This window comes from Cydia fagiglandana, chromosome 9 (assembly GCF_963556715.1).
Source record: "Cydia fagiglandana chromosome 9, ilCydFagi1.1, whole genome shotgun sequence".
In the NCBI taxonomy this organism is placed as follows: domain Eukaryota; kingdom Metazoa; phylum Arthropoda; class Insecta; order Lepidoptera; family Tortricidae; genus Cydia; species Cydia fagiglandana.
The window spans coordinates 2,134,060-2,156,504 of NC_085940.1; the positions used below are offsets into that span (position 1 = coordinate 2,134,060).

The window sequence follows — 22,445 nt, forward strand, 5'->3', positions numbered from 1 at the left end:
CCGTACCCTAAGGGTAAAACGGGACCCTATTACTAAGACTTCGCTGTCCGTCCGTCTGTCTGTCACCAGGCTGTATCTCACGAACCGTGATAGCTAGACAGTTGAAATTTTCACAGATGATGTATTTCTGTTGCCGCTATAACAACAAATACTAAAAACAGAATAAAATTAAGATTTAAATGGGGCTCCCATACAACAAACGTGATTTTTGACCAAAGTTAAGCAACGCTGTTTGTGGAGACTGGTCTGTTAAGCTAACACGAGCTATTATACTTAGTAACTTTTATTAATTAATTACAGTGAGACGCCTCATTCTGTTCTCGTATGTTTCTTTTCTTTTAATGAATGTATTAATTATACAGGATATTGACTCTTGGAGACCCTATACATCTCTAAGGATAACTTGATAAACTATATAATCTTATAGTTCTGACACCTAGAGACATTTACACCTCTAAATATTATAGATTTTTTTTGTGTGTGTTTTTTTATCTGTATTTTGTATGTAATTCGACATTAAGAGACCATATACATCTCTTAGTAATTGTAATACGTTAGATTGAATTGTTAGTTTTATTTTATAAAATTGTTGATGTTATTATTTTTGCTTTTATGTAAATTCAATTTTGACGTGTAAAAGTGCCCTTGTGGCCTATTTGCTGAATAAATGTTGATGTTTGATGTTTGATGTTTGAACGTCGGGCGTGGTCAGTACTTGGATGGGTGACCGTTTTTTTTTTCATTTATTTCGTTTTTTTTTTGCATTATGGTACGGAACCCTTCGTGCGCGAGTCCGACTCGCACTTGCCCGGTTTTTCTTTATATATTATGTAAACAATATACCTATATAAAAACCAGTAACTCATGTTTATAGCTATTGCTCTTATATTTGTCTTGCAAACAGTCTTTTAGTATTTTGCTTAATCTCAAACATTAGCTTTAGCAGAATTTACCCCTCTGTAGAAAGTATATTACATGATACTACATCTATACTTGCATTCTACCTCATTAATTAGTTAACACTGATAGTTTTTGCATTAATTTTGGAGGAAACCAATGGATTATACAAATGGAGTACTGGTTTGTACAGTATAATAACAACAGATTGAAGTCAATATAATAGTAAAATATTTATACACTCTGTTCTTATTCTAATACATTTCTATTTCTCAAATTCTCACACAAGTTAGGGCTATTTAAATTATCTTATAAAACTTCTTATTACATACTCGACATATGTATAGCTAACATCAAAACAGTCTCTAGAATAGTTTCAGTCCTTATCCAACAATAGTGTTTGCTCCTCTTAACTGCAGGTAGCCAGCGGTTATGTCCATGGGTAAACTCCTCACCGTTGCAAATTCCTCTGCATTGCTATAGTACAGTTTGGAATGGCGGTCCATGTAGGGTGCGGGGAGGCCTGAGATGTCCGAGTACTTCTTAGTTGGCTTGAACGTTGGTGGAGCATTTATTGAATAATCTGTAAATATAAAAACATGGTACATAAAACACAAGAGCATGATTACTTTTTTTTCTTAATGGCTAGCGAGCTACACACACACACAACTTACTACACTTATTTAAGTACAATAGAAAATACTTACAAAGCACAATATCGTTTGGCCATGGTAATGCTCGTTCTGCAGTAAGAATTTGTTTCAAAGATCTCCACATGCGCTTTTTGCAGCCACTTTTGACTAAGAATTTGTTCTCTGTTTTAAAACTGTACACTTTATCTGGATTAGTGGTCATGATTATACACAATATTGTTAATTTAAGCTTATATTTTCAATTTATTTCGTTTAATTCTGGATCACTTCAAGGGTTTGTTATGACACTTATGACAGATAAAATAATACCAGCTCCAAGTGTTAAAAAACGCTTATCCAATGCGTGTCTCAACAATTGTAAAAACCAGAAACTTACTTTTGTGATTATACTTAACAGTTTTCGACATTTATTAGTGCATTAAGTAGTAATTTGAGACTTAAATCACCAATAAAATTTACGGTATGTTATATGGTATGCTACATAAAAAATTGCCTTTTATACAATATTCACCGAATTTCGATAATTTTGGGTGTACATGGCAACTCTAGAGACTACCGGAAGTGGTAACATTCATAAAATATATTTGGCTAAGGAAATAACAAACATACGAGCATTTTTTAACGAAGCTCAAATGGTTTGGTACGTCCCCACACGTGTTTGACAGTAACGTCAAAAAAGTTAGGTTAGGAATTCCTTTAAACATTTGCACTGAGCATATAATCACTACGTTTTGAACATTTGTATACAGTGAAATGTGTTGATTCTACGCACTAAAATGGATATAGTTAATGAAATTCTAGAAAAAGAACAGAAGAAAGCGGAGAAATATAAGCCTATCACCGTAGAAAAGCACTTAGATGTAGAATTTGACATCGGAACTCTTCTTGCATTTGACTCAAATGACTTGGACACAAAAAAATTAAAGTAAGTGGATGATAGTCACTATTTTAATTTGATTATCTTATCACCACTATTAAAGACAGTTTTTTTTAAGCTACAGTAAATGTTAATGGATTGCATCGAATAAATGATTATGATTAATTTTTAATCAATTAAATTTCCTTACAGTGCAAACAAAAGCAGAGATGAATACTTACAATCGTTATCCCGCGACAACACACAACTGTTACTCAACAAGATCTGGGAGCTGCCCACCGAGAGGGTGGAAGAGGCTATAGTGGTGAAGCTGCCAGAGCCCACCACAATACTACCGCGAGCCAAGCCGGTGCCCAAGCCCAGACCGCTGACCAAATGGCAGGAGTTTGCTAAAGCCAAGGGCATTACTAAGAAGAAGAAGGATAAACTTGAATGGGACGAACAGTTGCAGAAATGGGTGCCACTTTATGGGTAAGTTTTACACATATTTTTAATTTTGTACTTTTTTTTTACTTATAAACTGATCGGCCATTAGCCCTAGTCACACCTGATGGAAAGTGAAGACAGGGCCAAAGATGGAGCTCACCAGTTCAGCAATAGCCTATTCACTCTTGCTTTAAAGAGACCAAGGTCATATTGATTAGGGAATACAGATAGCTTGCTCATTTCATTCATATATCATAATAAAAAAATGTTTCTTTCTCTAAAACCTTTTTTTAACAGACTACTTTTTGCCCACTTTAAATACTTCCAAAAACGAAAACACAATTTCTAATAATACTACTACATACTTACTTACATACACAATGATAAAACTTATACACTTTCTTACTTAAACTTATATACTTTTTCTTACTTTCTTTTAATTGTATCTTAACCTGTCTTATGTACAATAAAGTGTTTACATACATACATAAATTTCTAATAATATTTCATGAAATTAAAATGCAGCTAGTATTTTTAGAAAAAGAAATCTTAAGCACTTCTGTGAATGCTCCTTTATATAGATCAGTTACTACACACAACTTATCTTGTGTGTAGTATGCTAGTACTCGCTACTTTGAACACAAATAGATATACGATATACTTACCTATGTATACAACATTGTTATAATCTTCCTATGCCTAGTGCTTAATTCTAGATATAAGAATGAAGACCTCATATTAATGTTGATTTTCTACTCGTGTATCTTTTATATGAAAGGCTTTATTTTAAAATGTTAAACAGTCTTGCATTTGATCTTTGAATGATGATTTTATTTTATAATGATGTTAAGGGAGTTAGAGCATTTAATTTTTAATAAATAGATCAGTTTTAATTCTCTTTTTTTTTCACATTCCAGATTCAAAAAGGCAGCTGCAGAGAAAGAGAAGAACTGGTTAATAGAGGTCCCACAGAACTTGGACCCCATGACAGACATGTACGAGAAAAAGGCTGAGGCCAAGTCCGAAAAAGTGGCCAAGAATGAGCTACAGAGGCTCAAGAATATTGCAAGAGCCAAGAAAGTCAAGATTCCTAGAGTGGGACTACCTGTCACGTCTGATAAAGCTTCTGCTAATCAGGTACTGGTTTTTGGTAGACTAAGTTTGAAAGAGATTTCTCAGGAGGTGCTTTCCTTTCATGCCTTTAACACTTTCGATGCCAGGCGCCTCATTTCAGTACCCCCATTTCAGTACAAAATGAACACACATTTGTGTTCTTGGCAGTGAATGTTTTAACTTTCACCATTAGATAAGATATAATAAAAAAAAAAATGTTATGCCTTTTCATACAAAATAGGTGAATAATCAAATACACCTGTGAGTTATTTTTAGGGGTAAGACTGAGACACCTGTTTCATACAAAACAGACTCTAGAATATAAATATTCATTATGACATTGTGTGGGATGTTATTGAATAGATTTTTTTTTAAATTTTATCAAATGTATAAAAAAATCTATTTCAGCTAGCAACCGCAGCAACAGTCGCCCGAGCATCCACAGCCTCCCTTGGCAAGTTCCAAGACCGCCTGCCCAAGGAAAAGGACGCCCGAGGCAAAGGCGTCCACGAACTTATACCTGGGAAGGACAGAAAGAGAAAGCTGCCTGTACCCACAGCGCAGGTTGAGAAGGAGAATAACCTTAATCTGCTGGACAGCATATTGAACAAGCGGCCGAAGATTGACATGGATAAGGCTGTGGCTAAGCATATAGCTAATGAGCAAGTGCAGTAAGTTGAAAAAAAATATTTTCACCACACCAGCTCGGAAAGGCTAAGTTTGCACTTCAAAAACTAATAGCAAAGATGCATTTTATTCACATGTGAGCCAAAGTAATCAAATGCAAATTTTGAGTTGTTTTCTTTTGTTTGCTGGTAGAATTGACTTTTAAATGATGATTTTGGATGATAAATATTTAATAACATTCATTTGGATTTGATTTTGTTTGATATTTTACATTTAATATTTGCTTAGGGTTGGTATGGTGAAAAAATTTGTGTTTCACTCGGGGGCAAATTTTGTTTAACCCTTGTGCTTTGAAACGCTCGCTACGCTCAAGATTCCATTTCCAAGACTCGCTAGCTCATGGTTCAATTATGGAATCTTTCGCTTGCTCGGCTATCAATATTAGCACAAGCGGTTAAACAACAACTTTGCCCCCTTGTAAAGCAAATAACTATTTTAATTTTGTGAGAAAGACTGGCATATAAAATTTATCTCCTCTACAGATAGGGTTGCCAGATGGTCGGAATTTGGCGGGATTCTCCCGATTTTTAGCATGTGTTCCCGATTCCCGACAAAGCGTAAACTGTCCCGAAAAACAGCTACACGTTATAAAACAATAATTTCATGTTCCGAACTGTCGTCGACCGAGCGAGCTGACGTAGTGCCAATAATGTAAAATATCGTTGTTTTTAATACGATTACTTTAATTTGAATGTATTTTTGTTTCCCGACTTAAGTCCCAAAATCCCGAAAAATTAATACTGTTTCCCGATAATAGCGCCTTTCGATCTGGCAACCCTATCTACAGACCTGTAAGTTAAGTATGTGTACAAAGTCATGAGTTATAAAGCAACGCCAGAGCTTGTAGTCGGTCTTACCCACATTGATCTAAAAGCTGCTAGATTGAATTAAATTTGCACTGCAAATCGTGAAAAATTTCCAAAAAGTTTCTGGGAAATTTCGCGAGAAATAAAGGAAATATTCATTTTGGAGATTGAAAATCTATCTATAGTATTAAATCCATCATGTGGGTATCATTACTATTTTTTAAGGATAGCGTTATTTCACGTACAAAATTGTTTTTGATTTGAAAGCCTAAACTAAGAATAGGGAAAATTACTTCAACTTTGCAATCTAAGTTTTCATCATTTTATTTGCTCATTACCAGGAGATCAGAAGAAAAGAAGAGCAGTAAGCCGAAGGGGAAGCCCCGCAAGGGCAAGACGGGCAACCCCAGCAAGTTTACAGCCAAGAAGCCGAAAGCGGGCGCCGGTCAGCGCAACCCCGGCAAGAAGGCCGGCGGCCGGAAGAGGAGGTAGGGGAAACATGGAACCGTAGAATGTTCGCTTTAAGTATGTTTATTCAGTAAAATATTTAAGAGTTAGCTAATTGTTTTATTGATGAAATATACCTTATACCTTGTATGTTAACTATTTTAACCTTTTGAACGCCACACGCGCATCCATTTGCCGTGCCACTGACGCCACGGGGGTAAAATTTAGTTTTGTGAATAAATAATGCCTACCTAAAGTAAAAGGGGTGTTTTTCAGTAGATTTTCATAAAAAAACGATCGACGTCAAATGCTGTCTTTGACGTCGATTCACGATTTTGCTTTGACGTCAATTGCCGTCTGTGGCGTTCAAAAGGTTAAGACTTTTATAAGGATCTATTTGCAGAAAAAATCGGGTAATGGTAACAACTGTGATTCTTTTCCTAACCCTTTACCACCGAGAACAACTAAGGAAAATCCCAAAACTGGAAATTATTTGACTCGGTAAGTAGTTACCACAAAGACATTGTAATGTACACACAATATTTTGGTGGTAACAACCAAGAATAAAAATTCCCACTAGTTACCATCAACTCAATTTGGTGATTAATTGTCTCTGTTGTTACCACTGGTAACAACTTGGTGGTAACTGGTAACTATTGGGTATAATCCGAAAATCCTCTTAGAGAAACCGCTTTTAGGCGCGAACTTTCACTACACTGCTCCTGCTCCCAGTGGTAATTAGGGTTTGCAATATCGGATGATTTCCAATTCCGAAACTAATTTTCGATATTGGATTCCAATTCCGGAATTCCGGAACTAGGGTTTAACATATTTTTATTAGATTTTTTAGTAAAAAACAACAAAAAATGTGAAATTCTGATACTTTTGAAGTAGGTAGCTATGTTTTTTTTCACCTCTTATTTTACCACTTTATACAATTAATGGTTAATGATGCTTTTTAATGGTTACTTTTATTCACTTCTATGATACGGGGCATTTGGCGAAACTATAGTTGCTAGCAAACCATTCGATGCATAATTTTATAAAATAGTTAAATATAATAGCTTACTACTTTTTCTAACCTAGTATTCCCAAATATTATTAAATTTCAATTCTTAAAATTCGCTTATGTAGGATTCAGACTATTCTAAGCAAGTAAATCGCTTTGCTTTTTTTATGAGCCCTTATTGTCCCACTGTTTTAGTAGTTCACTAAACGACTAAGAGGCACTTAATAACAATAAAAAACACAAGTATAGTGTAGTTTCTTAACAAATTTCAATAATAAACCTAACAAAAGTACTTAAATCCAATTCCGGAATTTTCGATATTCAGTTGTATCAATTCCGGAATTGTAATATCGGAAAATTCGTCCGAGATTCCGGAATTTCGAAATTCCGGAATTCCGGAATGCAAGCGCTAGTGGTAATAGGTGAGAATTTATCACGTTACCTGTTTACGTTAAGTCAACATCTGGGAATAACCCACTTTTAACGGGCTCCGAACCGGTATTTTTATAAACCCCGAAACAGCCCAATATTTTGAATTATTTTATGCTCTTTACTGAATCAAGTATTTAGGTAAGGAGTTTGTATTATTAGATTGTCCCATTAAAAGTGAAATAATAAACCAAAGAACCAAAAAATACCGGTATTTTTGTATGGAGCAAATACCGGTTTCCGACCCCTGCATCAAACAGCCAATCATTCGCCAAGTATTACCTCAGTGAGGTAAATAAAAAGCCTTGTTATGTTAAGTTAAATATTTATTCCTTCAACAATGAACGTTTTAAATACAAGTTCACCATTATACATACACTGCCACTACCACCAAGAGGAACAGGGGCTTTACACACACTATAATTCGTTTTTTTTAGCATTAGAAAGAACTCCACAGAAGCAAGCGTGGAGTTTTTGTCAGGCTCTTTAATTGTTAATAATTATTGAATTATCTAACGTAGCATGGTCAATACATATAATTTACTTCAAATTATTACCGCTAAAAGTGCCGGATTTGGAACCACAAGCTTACTTCTGCGAAGTTCTTTCTAATGCTAAAAAACGGACTATAAGCTGTCTAAATTCGAGAACGAAAACCCAGGTACACTGGCAAAATCAACATATAAACCTAGAAACTTTTCTAAAGGTTCGGAATTTCGATTGGTAAGCTTATGTTCCATGTTGCCAATAACATTGAATTAACCTCGGTCTCCCCTATTTCTTATTGTCAAAGTTTAATAATTTACAAACCTATAGAAATTCAATTCCAGTCTTTGGGTGAATAGAGTAAATACCAAGAAAATGTACGACTACTGTCAGTATTATCGTCGGGTATTGGCTATGTGCATGACTTTGGCGCCGAAGTTTAAACTAACGAAACTCTTCAGTCGATATGTAGGTATTTTAAGAATTGTCTTTTATATATATTTAGGACGGGAGATTCTTTTGTTCTTCAGTTTTGTCCTTGTTCTAAACCAATTATTTTAAAGATAATTTGAAGATCTGATAGGTCGTAAACTACAAATTTGCAACCCGATTATTTACACAGGGCAAACCTTTAAAAAAATTTTTATAGTAGGACTTGAAATAAAAATAAAAGTTGCGCGCCACTGTGTCTCAGTAGGTATTCCACGGGTTTACCCGCTTCATGGCGTTGAAATGTTGGTAAAGATATATTTACTTAAAAACACTAATATTAAAAGAGTGTCTTTTACTTTTTCAAGTCTCTTTAGTACCATATAATGTGCCTAATTTGCTATCTACTGGATAACTGTGCTCCAACAGCTTTTTATAATTTTAATTTTTAATTTTGGAGCAAAGTAAGCAGTTGGCACATTTTACGGTACCGTAAACTCGGGTTACTTTGACGCATTGGAGGGTAACTTTGACCCACATGAAAACCTCCTGTAAAAGGGTCTCATAAAAACGTCAAAGGTTAGCAAAAACCAACCTCATGGCATATTTCCATAATTATAGTACAATAATATAAACCTGGACCGAGTAAATCTCAATGGCCAAAGTTACCCTCCAGGGCTAAAGTAACCCGAATTTACGGTAGTTGATTAGTGCTACAATAACCGTCAGTGTGGTAAAGCCCACAAGCCTAGACATAAGGAGAAGGTGTAATACTGTATATCGAGCGTACAACTACAAGCCCTAGGGCTATGGAAGCGACTAAAACGTTCTACAACCACGTTATTGCTACTTTAACGTTAACGATGTCTGTTCAGATATAACGTTATTTTGATTACATATGTATATGATAAATTTTTAGTTATTTTTTTTAATTAGGGCTACTTAAATGTAAATATGTATCGTAAATTCAATGTTAACAACGTTTAAGAGAAAATAAATATGGAAATTTCTGCAAATTTTAACCAGTTTCATTGTTTTTCATGTTTGTAAACATTTTGGCAATGTATCTCACAAAATACACTTTACATTCGAATAATGTATACAGGTAGTTTATTATTTTTATGTTTTTTATTTATTATCTGAAACAGGCATCGTTTAACAAACTACTTACTCTTAAACATTAATATTGCTATTGCACTAAAGCTATTTCTAATAGTTATATTAGTATACAATTTGTCACAAAATAGATTTCTGGTACAATATTTTGATTACCTACATAATAGGATTTTATATTTATTAGGATGCTATTTTCAATGAAGGTAGTCTGGAATGGCATGGAGAAAGTTAGATGGCAATAGGTACTGTGAAGTGTACCTTACAATGTACTGATATTATTAAGTGGAGTATTGGAAACGGATATAATTATTTGATAGCCTCAGTTACAATCTCGAGCATTTAACAATGTTATAACCGTCTGTTTTTGCCGTTCAACCCTATTGATTATACATTATAAACTTTATACGTTTGCAAGAGTTGCAAGCAACAAACAGATCACATTTTATAAATTTAGTTAAAAAACAGCTTATTTAAACTTTATTTTTAAAGTAAAATTGACAACCATTAAATATTTATAGATAAAATAAAATGTAGGTACTTTAATTTTAGATAATGACACAAAAACATTGTTGTGTGGCTATGCAGACTTTGGTATATTCAGCATAGCATTACTGTACTTTACTTATACTATCAAACCATCCATTTCGACTAAACAAGTTGGCAACCATAAAAAAAATAGTTAAAAATATTGAGATTACACATTACAAATCGAGATATAGTATAATATAGGTATAGAAATATTACTTGCTATTTATTTGTTACATCATATTTCGGTTAAATACTTAAACAAAACATGGACAGATTCCTTCCCACAAATTCCGTAACATTTTTATTTTCTATCTATCGCAAATTCGACTTACATTCCTTACTTTCTTGGGTTACCTCCTCAAAAATATGTGTATTGTTTTATGATATATATCTTTCATATTAATTTTTATCTAAATTTGAGTTATGTCTATCCAAATCTTATTAATGTCCAATACTAATCAAAATATTTAAATGAATAAGGAGTTTAAGATTTGTATCATTGTTTTGACTAATACGTCGACAGGGAATTCTAATAACATTATAAACTGAAATAGAGTACATATTTCTTTTTTGTTACAATTAAATTGAATACAGTATATATTTATATAACTTTGGTATACAAACATAACTCATTTTCCTAATGAATTTGATTTGTTCCCTAGTTGAATTCTAATAACAACTGGGAATTGTTTTTCTCAGTTGTTCCCGATGATAACAGGTGAGAATAAACCCAGCTGTTACCAGCAGCAACTTGGTAGTAAAGTCTGGGAATAACTCCAAATTTTCACTATTTTAGACAATGGCGTGAGTACGTAGGTAACCCACAGCATTCATCATTTGGAGCATTCCATGAAATTGTCTACCGTTGTCCCGTACAAACGCGAAGTTTCTGAAAATTTAAAAGAAGAGTTTCCTTTTCTATGACAAATGGTCAAAAATATGCACAGAAAAATAATCGCCTGCTTTAAATGCCGAGAAAAAAGTCGCAACACAGGAAATAAAATGCGTTTGTACGGGACAGCCCGTGGAATGCTCCATTTTGTGATTTGTTAACGGCTATCTAGAACCCTGTATATAACAATGAGGTCACATGATTACACCATTAAATGTGTATAAGTATAAGAATCATCAGAAATGAGTTTACCGGAACAACCACATAATACACAACCGCTACAATACGAATTATAGAGACCATACATGAAGACTGTCAATTACCATACAAAATGGTTATTAGATAGATGGCGACGTTATCGAAGTCCTTCATATATTTTATAATTCAACGTTTTTAAGAATTGAAAGTCTTCTGTGCGAATATACATACCATTAAATATGAATAAAAAATAACTTAAGTACTTACAGTCTTAAGTCTATGCCTTACTATTCGAAGGAAAGGAGATCAAAGAAGGAATATAAAATGTTCTCACTAGTAAATGCAATAACAACATTATACCTAAAAATTTGATGAAATAGTAATCAACCCTGGTTTTGTCCTTCTAAGGAGAGGGATCAATTTAAAATATAACACGTTGAACCGTTATCTAGAAATGTAACACATTTCTTCATAAATTTCCACATGACATTTCTAAGTAAAGTGATTTTAAAGATCATAAAAAAGGATTTATTTTTATTTTTTAAATCACTGAATATAGTCAATTCTAATATCGACCTAACTGTCTAAATAAGTAGACTGCATTATTTCCGATTATTTCCATCTGTTACCACTTGTAACAACTGAGAAAAAAACCGTCGCTACCACTCCTTATTTTGTGCATATTGCATCTACATGGTAGCTGGGCACATTTTGTAGGAAAGACGGTAGGTTTCGTTAAAAAAAGTGCCCGGGGACCATGTCAATGTATTAGGAGCTTTTAAGCATTTTTAATGAAATTAATTAGAATAATAAAACATTCAAATAATGTTGGAGGTAATACTGGGAATATTTTATGTGCTGTTTACACTTGTAATACGTGATTTCCCCTCAGTTGTTACATCTGGTAATAACTAATAACTTAGTGGTATCTGAAAACATCGCAGTAGAACCTTATTTAATTTAACGGTTCTAGATGAATTTACAATTAATACTAATATAATTAAAAATATTAATATACTACACAGGGCCAACTACTTTATAAATTTCATTTAAATTCGTCTCGATAACATTTAGATACTTAATACAATTATACAACGCTACATAATTTATATTAAGACAGTTAAAGCAACCTTTGGCTACAGATGCGGTCAAACCGCTATAAAACCTTAAATAAATTGCGATCCTATCACAGGTTAGCATGAGTTATGAGTTCATGAATATAGCAAAAATAGGTATGTATTCTTGATAATTAACTTAATTTAAAATATCTGTATCTTATATTTAAACAGATTTAATAACAACTGCTAAATACTGTAAACTCGGGTTACTTTGACCCACATGGAAACCTTATGTAAAAGGGTCTAATAAAAATCAAAAACGTCAAAGGTTAGCTAAAACCAACCTCATGGCATATTTCCATAATTATAGTGCAATAATGGCCCGAGTAAATCTCAATGGCCAAAGTTACCCTCCAGGGCTAAAGTAACCCGACTTTACGGTACATGATTAAGAATTGAAATCTGAGCGTTTTAAGTTGACCTATTTGTCTCCTCAGTGAGACCATTATGTGCACGACACATAATGGTCAAAAAACACATAATATGTGTCGCAATAAAGTTGTGGAAGTGTATAAAGTGAGCCCTTATGGGGTTGAATCAATAGCCAACAGCTTTCTTAAATTCGACCTTGCATTTAAAAAGTCAAGGTCTTATTTTTGGATCCCCAAATGTTTAACTTATAAGGCGTAAAGAAGACTACTGTAAATTTAAATTTAAAATTTTATCCACGGTAAATTTATGCTTTTTCCGCCCCCAGAGCAGAAACTCAAGTGCCTCATGTCACATCTACACTGATCTAACTGAAAAATTATAGTTTCTCATTTAAAACAATCAATGAGAGCTACGAAAATGGGTCACTCAGTAATCAAATATACCCACAAATTGACACGTTTTCATTACGCTTGCGAGTGGAATGTTAGACTTATCATCACTGTTTAATTCAAGACTAAATGTGAACTATATTTTATTGAATAGTATGTTTTATTCACACTCAGTAGTAGACCAGTGTAAACATGACCATACTACCATTTACTTGTTTTCAATGCTATGCATACTGCACTTTTTGCAAAGAGTATACACCCCCGACTCAGCATCATGTTTACCTTTATAGTGGCACACGATATGCACCAACTTCAGGTTGTCCCGAGTGAATATCTGCAAATAGTACCTGTCCGCTTCCACTGTTCCATCGCTGCTATGTTCACATAGAACACAAGTGACTTGCCCGGCGTAGACTGCTTCTACAGCTTTATTGATTTGAGGTATTATGGAGCGGGAGAGCTCTATTTTGTGGTCTAGGTTCCATGTTTGGAATATTATGCGTTCTTCTCGGCTTCTGTACGGGTTAATCAGATGGTCGTCCTTGTAAGCGCATGATGCGTTGTTGTAAAGGCCCCCACATTGGAATAGACCTCGTTCGTTGCAGAGGCGGTTTTTCTCTGCTTTTCTGTTGAAGTAGTCTGCGTTATATTTATTGGTTTCGAGTAGTTTTCGTAGGTCTACGAGGAACTGATCTATTAGTTTCTTGCCGCGGCTGTTTTTGGAATGAGTGTAGAGGTCAGAGGCCTGGAGGGCTGACTTGGTTTTGTAGAAATAGCCCCGCATGCGTTCTTTGACGCGTTTGCACATTGACTGCTCTTTTGTCTTTTCTGAAGGCTCGAGACCTGTAATAGAAGACGTTGTTTAAGTGCTTTAATTTACGAGTTATGCCATTTAGGACCCTTACACACCGCGATTTTCTAACGCGCTTTTCATTCGTCGGGTTACTTTAACCCAACCGAGGGTAACTTTGACCCAGCCCACTTTCCAGAAAGTCTTTCTGGTTCCAGACAGTTAAATCAAGACTTAGTATTTTTAGTATTCTATTGAATAGAAAGCGTTTATTCGTGACAAAATTTAATAAATAAAACAACAGTTAACACAATACTATTACGAAATTTACAATATACTAATTCTTATCTAAATAGTCAACTAAAAAGTCAGTAGGCTTGCAATATGATTCCGACTATTCTAAGGAACATGTTTAGTTAAGTATGTTAAGTAAGTTAATTTAAGGTACTTGATTATGTTATGTGAATGTAAGTTATGTAAGTATGCATACATGCGCTCATCCGAACAATGTTAACTTAGTTACATCTTCCATGTAAGTGAATTCTTATGAGAAATAAATTCTTTAAACCCAACCTAAGTCTTCGAACGCCTTAGCACTGTCTAGGAACCAACTGCGCAACTTGGTAAGGGTGCTTACCGGGCATTGCGGCCTAAATAACCACATGCACACCATGGGGAAATGTGACATAGGGCGGTGCAGACTCTGCATGGAGGCAGAGGAGACGCCCTTGCACATCCTCACAGAGTGCCCTTGCCTAATGCATACTCGTGACCTAATCTTGGGCCGACACATATTACGCCCGGAGGAGGTAAAGTCTCTCGAGACCAAAAGGATCCTGCAGCTGTTTGAAGTTGCAGGGTTGGATCAAGAGTTGTAGTAGGTGGCGATCACAATAGATCAGGAATGGTTGCAGTGATACATAGGCTTTGGAGCCTTATATAGCCCCTAATAAAGAAGAAGAAGAACCTAAGTCTGCTAACCTTGGAACCACTTGGGATCCTGCACTCGCTCGCTCAGCATGGTGCGCGCATCATCAGCAGCTGCAATGTACTTCTGGAACACCTTGAACTTCTCCTTAATGTTGGTGGTGAGAAACTCCTTAGCTGCAAGTCCTGTGTCAATGTACTCCTTCTTGGATGAGCGGATTAGGCTGTAGTAGTAGTCAAAGTCTGGAAATTTAATTTATAACAAATAAATAAATATTATAGGCTATTCTTACACATATTGACCACAAGCTTTGCTTAGTTTGGGGCTAGGTTGATCTGTGTAAGATGTCCCCCTAAAATGTATAATTGACTAAGCCCCACAGTAAGCTCAAGAAGGCTTGTGTTAGTTGTATTGTTTTAGGTACAAAGCACGCAATATACAGGGCGTCCCACGGCGATGCCACATGGAGGGAAAGTACCTTAAATATCATAGATAGCATATTTTGCTGAAAGAAGACTTCATTTTATTTTTAAAACTTAGTAAAGTTGCATTCATACTTTTTTAATTTTTTTTGAAAAAAAATGTATGGAAAAAAATTATCGCGTCATTGGAGGAAAAGTACCTTAATTATTAAGGTATTTTTTTTTTCTCGTGTAGCGGGTTCGATTCCCGGTTTAACCATGAAATTATTTAAAATGCAATTCAACTTGTTTTTTTAAATCGAAATAATGTCTTCTTTCAGTAAGATGTTCATTTACAATAATTAAGGTACTTTTCCTCCAATGACGCGATAATTTTTTTCCATACATTTTTTTTCAAAAAAAAAAAAAGTATGAATGCAATTTAACTAAGTTTTAAAAATAAAGTGAAGTCTTCTTTCAGCAAAATATGCTATCTATGATATTTAAGGTACTTTCCCTCCATGTGGCATCGCCGTGGGACGCCCTGTATATAGTAATATAAATACTTAAATCCATAAACACAGTAAAAACACTCATGAGTCAGCAATAAATATCTGTGCTCATCACACAAATAAATGTCCTAACTGGGATTCGAATATTTCGAACCCAGGACCTTCGCCTATATAATCTATCTATATAACATACCAGTTACCATTTGTTCCTTGTCCTTCAACAATATGAAGAGCGTCTGCGGAGGCAGCGTATCCAGGTAATCGTCATCCGAGACCTGCGTCCCGTCCTCAGCCACGTATAGCGCCGCGCACCTGGCATTGAACTACAAACACAAAATATAGGTCAATGCTAACCGATATCGGCCAAGGCCACGCTTTTCAAGGATAAATAATGCAACTATGAATGAAACCACTACTTTGAACGATTGAAAAACATCTAGATATTAATGAAGTGAAGATATAAACACGGAATAGCACTTACACCAAGCTTCTTGCACGATTTCTCGATTAATTCCTGCAGGTTTTCGGCGGCGACGCCGATTCGCTTCTCCCTTTTCACATCGGCCACTTTATATCCCTTTTTCATGGTTTTTTACGGAGATTTTTAGCACAAATAAATTAATATATGGAAACTAAATCGGACAAAGAAAATTATATATGCTGTAAATGACCGCCCGCGCTATTCGCGAGATAATTTACGCGACAAAGTACTTCCGGATTGTTTGACGCATGTCAGATAAAGGTTGTAAATGACACTTCATGGATTATTACCATATGAAAAAAACATTTTCAAAGATCATTCGAGGCACTGATAAAAATGCCGTAAACTTAATCAATTTATACAAGCGAAAATAGTCTTTAACGCGTGCGTTATAGGGATTAATTTCGTAATTTTAACACGATCACTGACAGAACAGTGATGACAGCCGTTGGTTGGATTGATGTTTGATGGGATGGGTTTGATGTCATGATGTGCCGGTGTAACTGTTATTTACATTTTTGTGCAACTTTTTCAGGATTTTAGGTTGCTTTTAAGCATATTGGTTAGGTTAAGTATTGAATTTGTCTTATCTTAATGTGCAGTTTATGAGTATTATTAAAATATAAGCCTTGTCTTATGACTTCGACCTTACTTGATAACCCTTTTCCCGATAGTCTTAGTTTAGGTCTCCTACAGTGAACGCTTGTGTATCTACTCGTTATTTACGTTCCTTACTGAGTAAAGGCAGCCATGAAGAGAGGAGCTTTGATTGTTATTGAAGGACTTGATCGGACGGGGAAATCTACGCAATGCAAAGCACTAGGTTGGTATTTCAAGCTTTGATACTCATTTTCATGACTTGGACTTGTTTTTTGACCTTGAAATCGTAATTTTCTAAATATGTTTATTTTGAACAGTGGAAGGCCTGCTGCAGAAGCAGATAAAAGCAGAGTACACCAATTTTCCAGCAAGACAAACAGAGATTGGGAAAGTTATCAATAACTATCTTATGTCCAAGGTAAGCATCATCACTATTATGTGTATGGTATAATATTCTAGTTTCAACATCTATGGGGCCACCAAACTAACTAACTAGTTATCTAGTTAGTAGGAAACCATCTAACTAGTTATTTAAATTAGTATCTTCCATAAATGTTTGAAAAAATCTGACATAGGAATTAATATTACTATTATTCATTAATAGTAAAATAATAGATTTGTTTTAGAAATACAAGAGGCTATTCTGCCCTGCTAAGCCAAAGAGCGCTATCTCAAAAGAAAATTCATTGCTACCTTATACTTTAGTTTCTATTACTGAGAATTCCATTTTAAAATCATTTGTTTTTGAGATAGCGCTATTCGGCTTAGGAGGGCAGTATTATTGAGTGGTTGCATGGTACAACTTTGTTACAAAGACATTTGTAATGAATATTGTGCAATAAAAGTGTAACCATTTCAACTGTTCCATAAAACTGCAGTCTGAAAAATCCATACTTATTTATAACACTACGAAGCCATCCACCTGCTGTTCTCAGCCAACCGCTGGGAGAGAGCCGGTGAGATCATCAAGACCCTGGAGGAAGGCACCAGCATCATCGTGGACCGGTATTGTTACTCGGGAGTAGCTTTTTCAGCTGCTAAAGGTATGCGAGATGAAGCAGTAATACGTACATTTAGTCACTAACACCTTATAAATTATGTATGTATGTAATTGTATGTATGTTTACATGGTTTTCACCTATCAATAGAGTTATGCATGAGTAAGGTTTACATAATAAAAAAAAAAAGGTTCACATATATAATTTACTGAGGTTTATCTGTGCAAAGCCGGAGCGGGTCGCTATTTTTTAAATTATAACTTATTGAGTAAACCTGTGGACGTGCTGTTGACTACTAATAAAATTCTAATTATTTAATAAATTATTTGCAGGCTTAGACATAAACTTCTGCAAAGCCCCAGACATGGGTCTGCCCAAGCCAGACCAAGTGTTCTTTCTGACCATGCCCATAGAGAGCATAGAGCAGAGAAATGGCTTCGGAAACGAGAGGTGAGAGTTACATTATTGCATTATAACCAAATACATTTTGTCAGAATTTGCAATAGGCGCGCACATGAACTGTAGATGGCAGCACAGAAGCCCTCTATTTTAGATTCAAGCCACTAAGCAGACCATACTATGCGAAATAGAGCCATAGTGAAATGTAGGGTCAGCACCAGCTTAGAAGCATGAATTGTTTTCGCTTTTCATTCAGGTCTAGAGATTGCAGACCCTCCAACACGCATGGTCTCTATAGATTTTTGATGCTGTCTTCGCATTTCTGTTAAGCAGGCCATTGACGAGCCTTCCAAATGGATGCCGTTACAATGGATTCATCCAAAGGAGCAGTCCACGGGCTGTCCCGTACAAACGCATTTTATTTCCTGTGTTGCGACTTTTTTTTCGGCATTTAAAGCAAGCGATTATATTTCTGTGCATATTTTTGACCATTTGTCATAGAAAAGGAAACTCTTATACCTGCAAATCTTCAGAATATTCGCGTTCGTACGGGACAAACGGTAGTCAATTTCATGGAATGCTCCCTGGACGGCATCCTAATATTAAACATTGTACGTTTTTGACCTTCACGGACCGATTTTGGATTGCAGTCAGAGCCACGCTATTTGGACTGTTGGAAGGCTTGTCAGTGGCCACCTTAAGATTTCCACCATCCAAATTTCTAATCTACTTATAATTTGAACATTATTGTAATTTCTTATTGGTTTATAGGTACGAGGTTTTAAGCTTTCAAAAGAAGGTGGCAGAAATGTATCTCCAGCTAAAAGAAGATGACTGGGAGGTGTTAGATGCAAGAAGGTAACCTATAACCTAACCTATAGCTTATAACCTATACTATATGTATATATATAGTTTAACCTCTAGCCCCTCCCTCCCCTCAAATCTCTCAAATTCGGTGTACTCGACTGCGATCGCCAACCCGCCTGCCAAGCGTGGCGATTATGGCATTCACCCCCCATAAGGGGGAGGCCTATCTTCAGCAGTGGACGTCTTATGGCTGAGATGATGATGATGATGATGATGAACCTCTAGCTGCCTAGAGACCTATAAAAAGGTCTCCTGTTCCATTCTAATTTGAACTTTGTGTTGACAAAATAGAATTTCATTTTGCTTAGCAAGGTTTGACGTATGGGCGGCTAGAGGTTAACTAAATATTATATGGTTAACCTGTTGAGCGCCACGTCTATCGTGTGCGGTGTCGGCGTGTCATCGTGAACCTTATCGTAATGCACGAAGGTTGATATTCGGTTGTCGCGGCTTTAATTTTGATACTTAATCTCTGTAGCTTTAGGTACTTAAATAAAAGTAAACAAATAATTTGTACCTACATTTTCGGGTAGTTATAACATTTATTGATTAACAAACTAAATACGAAACCACCTGGATCTGTCACTGAACAACCTGACTTTAACCTACATTATTTGATCATGTAATGTTTTCATCTACCCTAAACTGGCTTAAGAAGCCATTTGGGTGTAGATTTTGTTTACTCCTTTTTAAATACCTAAAGATCAGACTATAAATCGCGGTGTAAAAAGTAACAGTGGACCGACGCCTTTGATGTTTGCGTAAATGCCAACACTGTATTGTTTTAAAGACTGTGCCTAAAGGTGACAGTCCATTTCCAACGACAGCTGCATTACTGTTCATTTTACTATGGAAATTGACAATGACAGCAACGCGTTCAGTACCGGTAGTGCAGCTGCGGTTAGAAATGGAATGTTACCATTAATCATGTCTATGACTTTCAGATCAATAGAAGAAATTCAAAAGGAGATACTGGAGAAAGCGTTGCAAGTGGTGGAGAAAGCCGCCGACCGGCCTATAGGCAAGGTGTGGATTAAATCCTGATGTGATTAGTTAGGCCCACTTTCACCAACCCACAAACCCGGGGTTAAGCAGTTAAACCGTTAACCTGATGTCAAATTGTACTGGTAACCACGGCAACTCCAGGTTAAACCGGTTAACCCTAAATTAGTAGAATGGTGCAAGTGGCCCCAGATTTAATATTAGTTAGGCAATCTGTCCAGCGGAAATCAGCGAGAAAATAGCAGTGCCATGTTTATAAAAAGTTTGTAACTTGAAATACAAGTGGAAGCACAGAATAAATAATAGTACTACCGTACAGAAAGGAAGCTTCCTACAAAACCGAAGTTTGACAGCGGTTCAGGGTCGAATCATGCTATCCCTTTCTAATACATGGCACTATCCCTTTCGGCCAATTAGGGTTGTCAAAATTCAAGTGATTATCTTATCTGTGGTCGTGCACGCAAAAGGAAGTCAAGTGGTGCCAACCCTAATAATTGCTCGGAGCAATGCTGAGCCGAGCGGAGCCGAGTTTGGCCGAAGTCAGGAGCTTCGCACCCCTGGTGGAAGTCCCTTTTTGACAGGTTTTGTCAGAAAGGGACTTCCACTTGTATTACAAGTTATAAGCTTTTGATAAACAGGGCACTGCTATTTTCTCGGCATAAGTAGTAAATTTATATTATTCCAATGCGGCCAAATACGACTGCGCAAAATGCGTGCGCAAGCATATTTTTCTTTTGATATTTTTCTTTATTTTTGGCTACCGTATTTCGTTTTTTAAATGAATTTCCCGCAGACGAATTTTGCCGCTTTGACTATTATTGTACAGTCAAGGAATTTAAATTCCGACCCATTTCGTACTTTGTCACAGTGACAACCGTATGAGGTCTCTAGCGGCTTTCATATTGATTGTCACTGTGACAAAGTACGAAATGGGTCGGAATTTAAATTCCTTGACTGTACCATTAAAAGTGTATACTGTTAATACAATCAGCAGAATCACAATGTTTGAATTAGGGTACCTATATATTGAATTACCTATTTGTCCTATAGGGTTTACTAACGAATGGGCCAAAATCGTTTCCCAAAGTATCACATCCCAAACTATGTTTCCCAAATTATCATTTCCCAAAAAAATGTTTGGCAAAACAACTTATCGCAAATTTTCAGTTAGCAATAGTCTTTTTTGGCAAGTTATTGTTTAGCAAATAATTACTTGGACAAGTTTCATTTTACCAAATATTATTTAGTCAAATGTATCATTAAGCATAACTTACATGTCCCAAAATATTGCATGGCATACAATTTACATACCAATAAAGTGGAGGCTGCAGAATTTTATTTGTCTAGTATTTAACTGATCATTACATATGTATACATAGTAAAATGTAACGTCAAAAAAAAAACATTCTTACTGCCAAAAATATGTAGTAAATGATCACTAAAATTAAAACTCCATTTTAATGTAAAATGACAACGAAATTTGTTACATCTTGCTATTCTATTAAAGCAAATAACACCAAAGTAATCATTGTAACCCAAAAATAGTAAATAACCACCAATATTCAAACCACATTTTAGTTTAAAATGTCATGCAATTTTTTTTACATCTCGTTATTCTATTAAATTAATTAATCCACTTCGATGACCTTTTTTTAGTGCATAGAATATCGTTTCTGTAAGGACCGCAGTTCTAACCTTAACTGTTCTAATAGCATTTCGATTCTGTGAGGGTGACAGTTCTAACCTAACCTAACCCACTTTTCTGATAGCGGTTCCGTTTTGTGAGGATCGCAGTTCAAACCTAACCCAACCCACCCAAATTACGTAGAATTTAACGTACCTATTATAACATAACAAAAAGTACTTTAAATAGAGATGCCTATTTGTCAAATTTGCGAAGTGACAATTTTGACCAAACATCTTTTTGGAATATAATATTAGACAATAAAAAACGTTTGCTAAATAAGTTTTTGTCCTAATAACATTTGACAAAGTAAAATCATGCCAAATGATAATTTGACCAAATAAATTATATGCGAAGTGTAACTTTGCTAAAGGTTCCTTTGGGAAATGAAACTATTGCGATAAGTTTGTTGGGAAGTGAAATTTGGCGAAATGTATTTGGCCGAAACGAAAGTACACCGTCCTATAGTAATAACTTCTTTTTGAAAAGTTTAAGCTTCTAGTTTTGACTTTTTATTAGAATAAGATTTTTTTTTTGTTCTGTCTCGTCAGCCAGGCGACAATAGTAGTAGTAGTACGCAAATAATAATAGTAGTAGTAGTGGTACGCAGTTTGTAATTGAAATTTAAACCAAATTATTTGAAAAATAGAGTTCATTTTCCTTTGTATCACATTTTAAGTGAAAACTAAAAAGTTTCAGTGTAAACTCAACCTATCCAGGTTTTTCATTCAAATTTGCTATAAATGGAATATGTCCTTAATATATCACACTGAGGGCACAGAATAAATAATATTACTAGGTACAGAAGACTCACTCTCTAACAAAACGCGTCTGTCACGATCAACACAGATATGGCCGCTAGGTGGCGACAGCGCCACGCGCGGCTTATGGCAAACCCCAAAATTGGGGTC

General features: G+C 35.4%; 4 protein-coding genes across 4 annotated transcripts; 2 read left to right on the top strand and 2 right to left on the bottom strand.

Moving 5' to 3' along the window:
- Positions 1-1,110: 1,110 nt before the first annotated feature.
- Positions 1,111-1,823, bottom strand: LOC134667594 (INO80 complex subunit C). Its single transcript, XM_063525026.1, has 2 exons — positions 1,605-1,823; positions 1,111-1,480 (listed from the first exon to the last, which is right to left on the bottom strand). Exons 1-2 carry the CDS (start codon positions 1,750-1,752, stop codon positions 1,281-1,283), a joined length of 348 nt encoding a protein of 115 aa, XP_063381096.1. The 5' UTR covers positions 1,753-1,823; the 3' UTR covers positions 1,111-1,280.
- A 461-nt stretch (positions 1,824-2,284) lies between these two features.
- LOC134667182 (ribosome biogenesis regulatory protein homolog) lies at positions 2,285-6,016 on the top strand. The gene is made up of 5 exons (XM_063524501.1): positions 2,285-2,475; positions 2,620-2,898; positions 3,771-3,990; positions 4,375-4,637; positions 5,801-6,016. Exons 1-5 carry the CDS (start codon positions 2,327-2,329, stop codon positions 5,949-5,951), a joined length of 1,062 nt encoding a protein of 353 aa, XP_063380571.1. The 5' UTR covers positions 2,285-2,326; the 3' UTR covers positions 5,952-6,016.
- Positions 6,017-13,054: 7,038 nt separating this feature from the next.
- Positions 13,055-16,241, bottom strand: LOC134667183 (DNA fragmentation factor subunit beta). The gene is made up of 4 exons (XM_063524502.1): positions 15,985-16,241; positions 15,697-15,826; positions 14,644-14,832; positions 13,055-13,715 (listed from the first exon to the last, which is right to left on the bottom strand). Exons 1-4 carry the CDS (start codon positions 16,087-16,089, stop codon positions 13,081-13,083), a joined length of 1,059 nt encoding a protein of 352 aa, XP_063380572.1. The 5' UTR covers positions 16,090-16,241; the 3' UTR covers positions 13,055-13,080.
- A 232-nt stretch (positions 16,242-16,473) lies between these two features.
- Positions 16,474-20,679, top strand: LOC134667595 (thymidylate kinase). Its single transcript, XM_063525027.1, has 6 exons — positions 16,474-16,807; positions 16,902-17,017; positions 17,495-17,627; positions 17,915-18,032; positions 18,753-18,839; positions 19,793-20,679. Exons 1-6 carry the CDS (start codon positions 16,735-16,737, stop codon positions 19,890-19,892), a joined length of 627 nt encoding a protein of 208 aa, XP_063381097.1. The 5' UTR covers positions 16,474-16,734; the 3' UTR covers positions 19,893-20,679.
- The last annotated feature ends 1,766 nt before the right edge of the window (positions 20,680-22,445 follow it).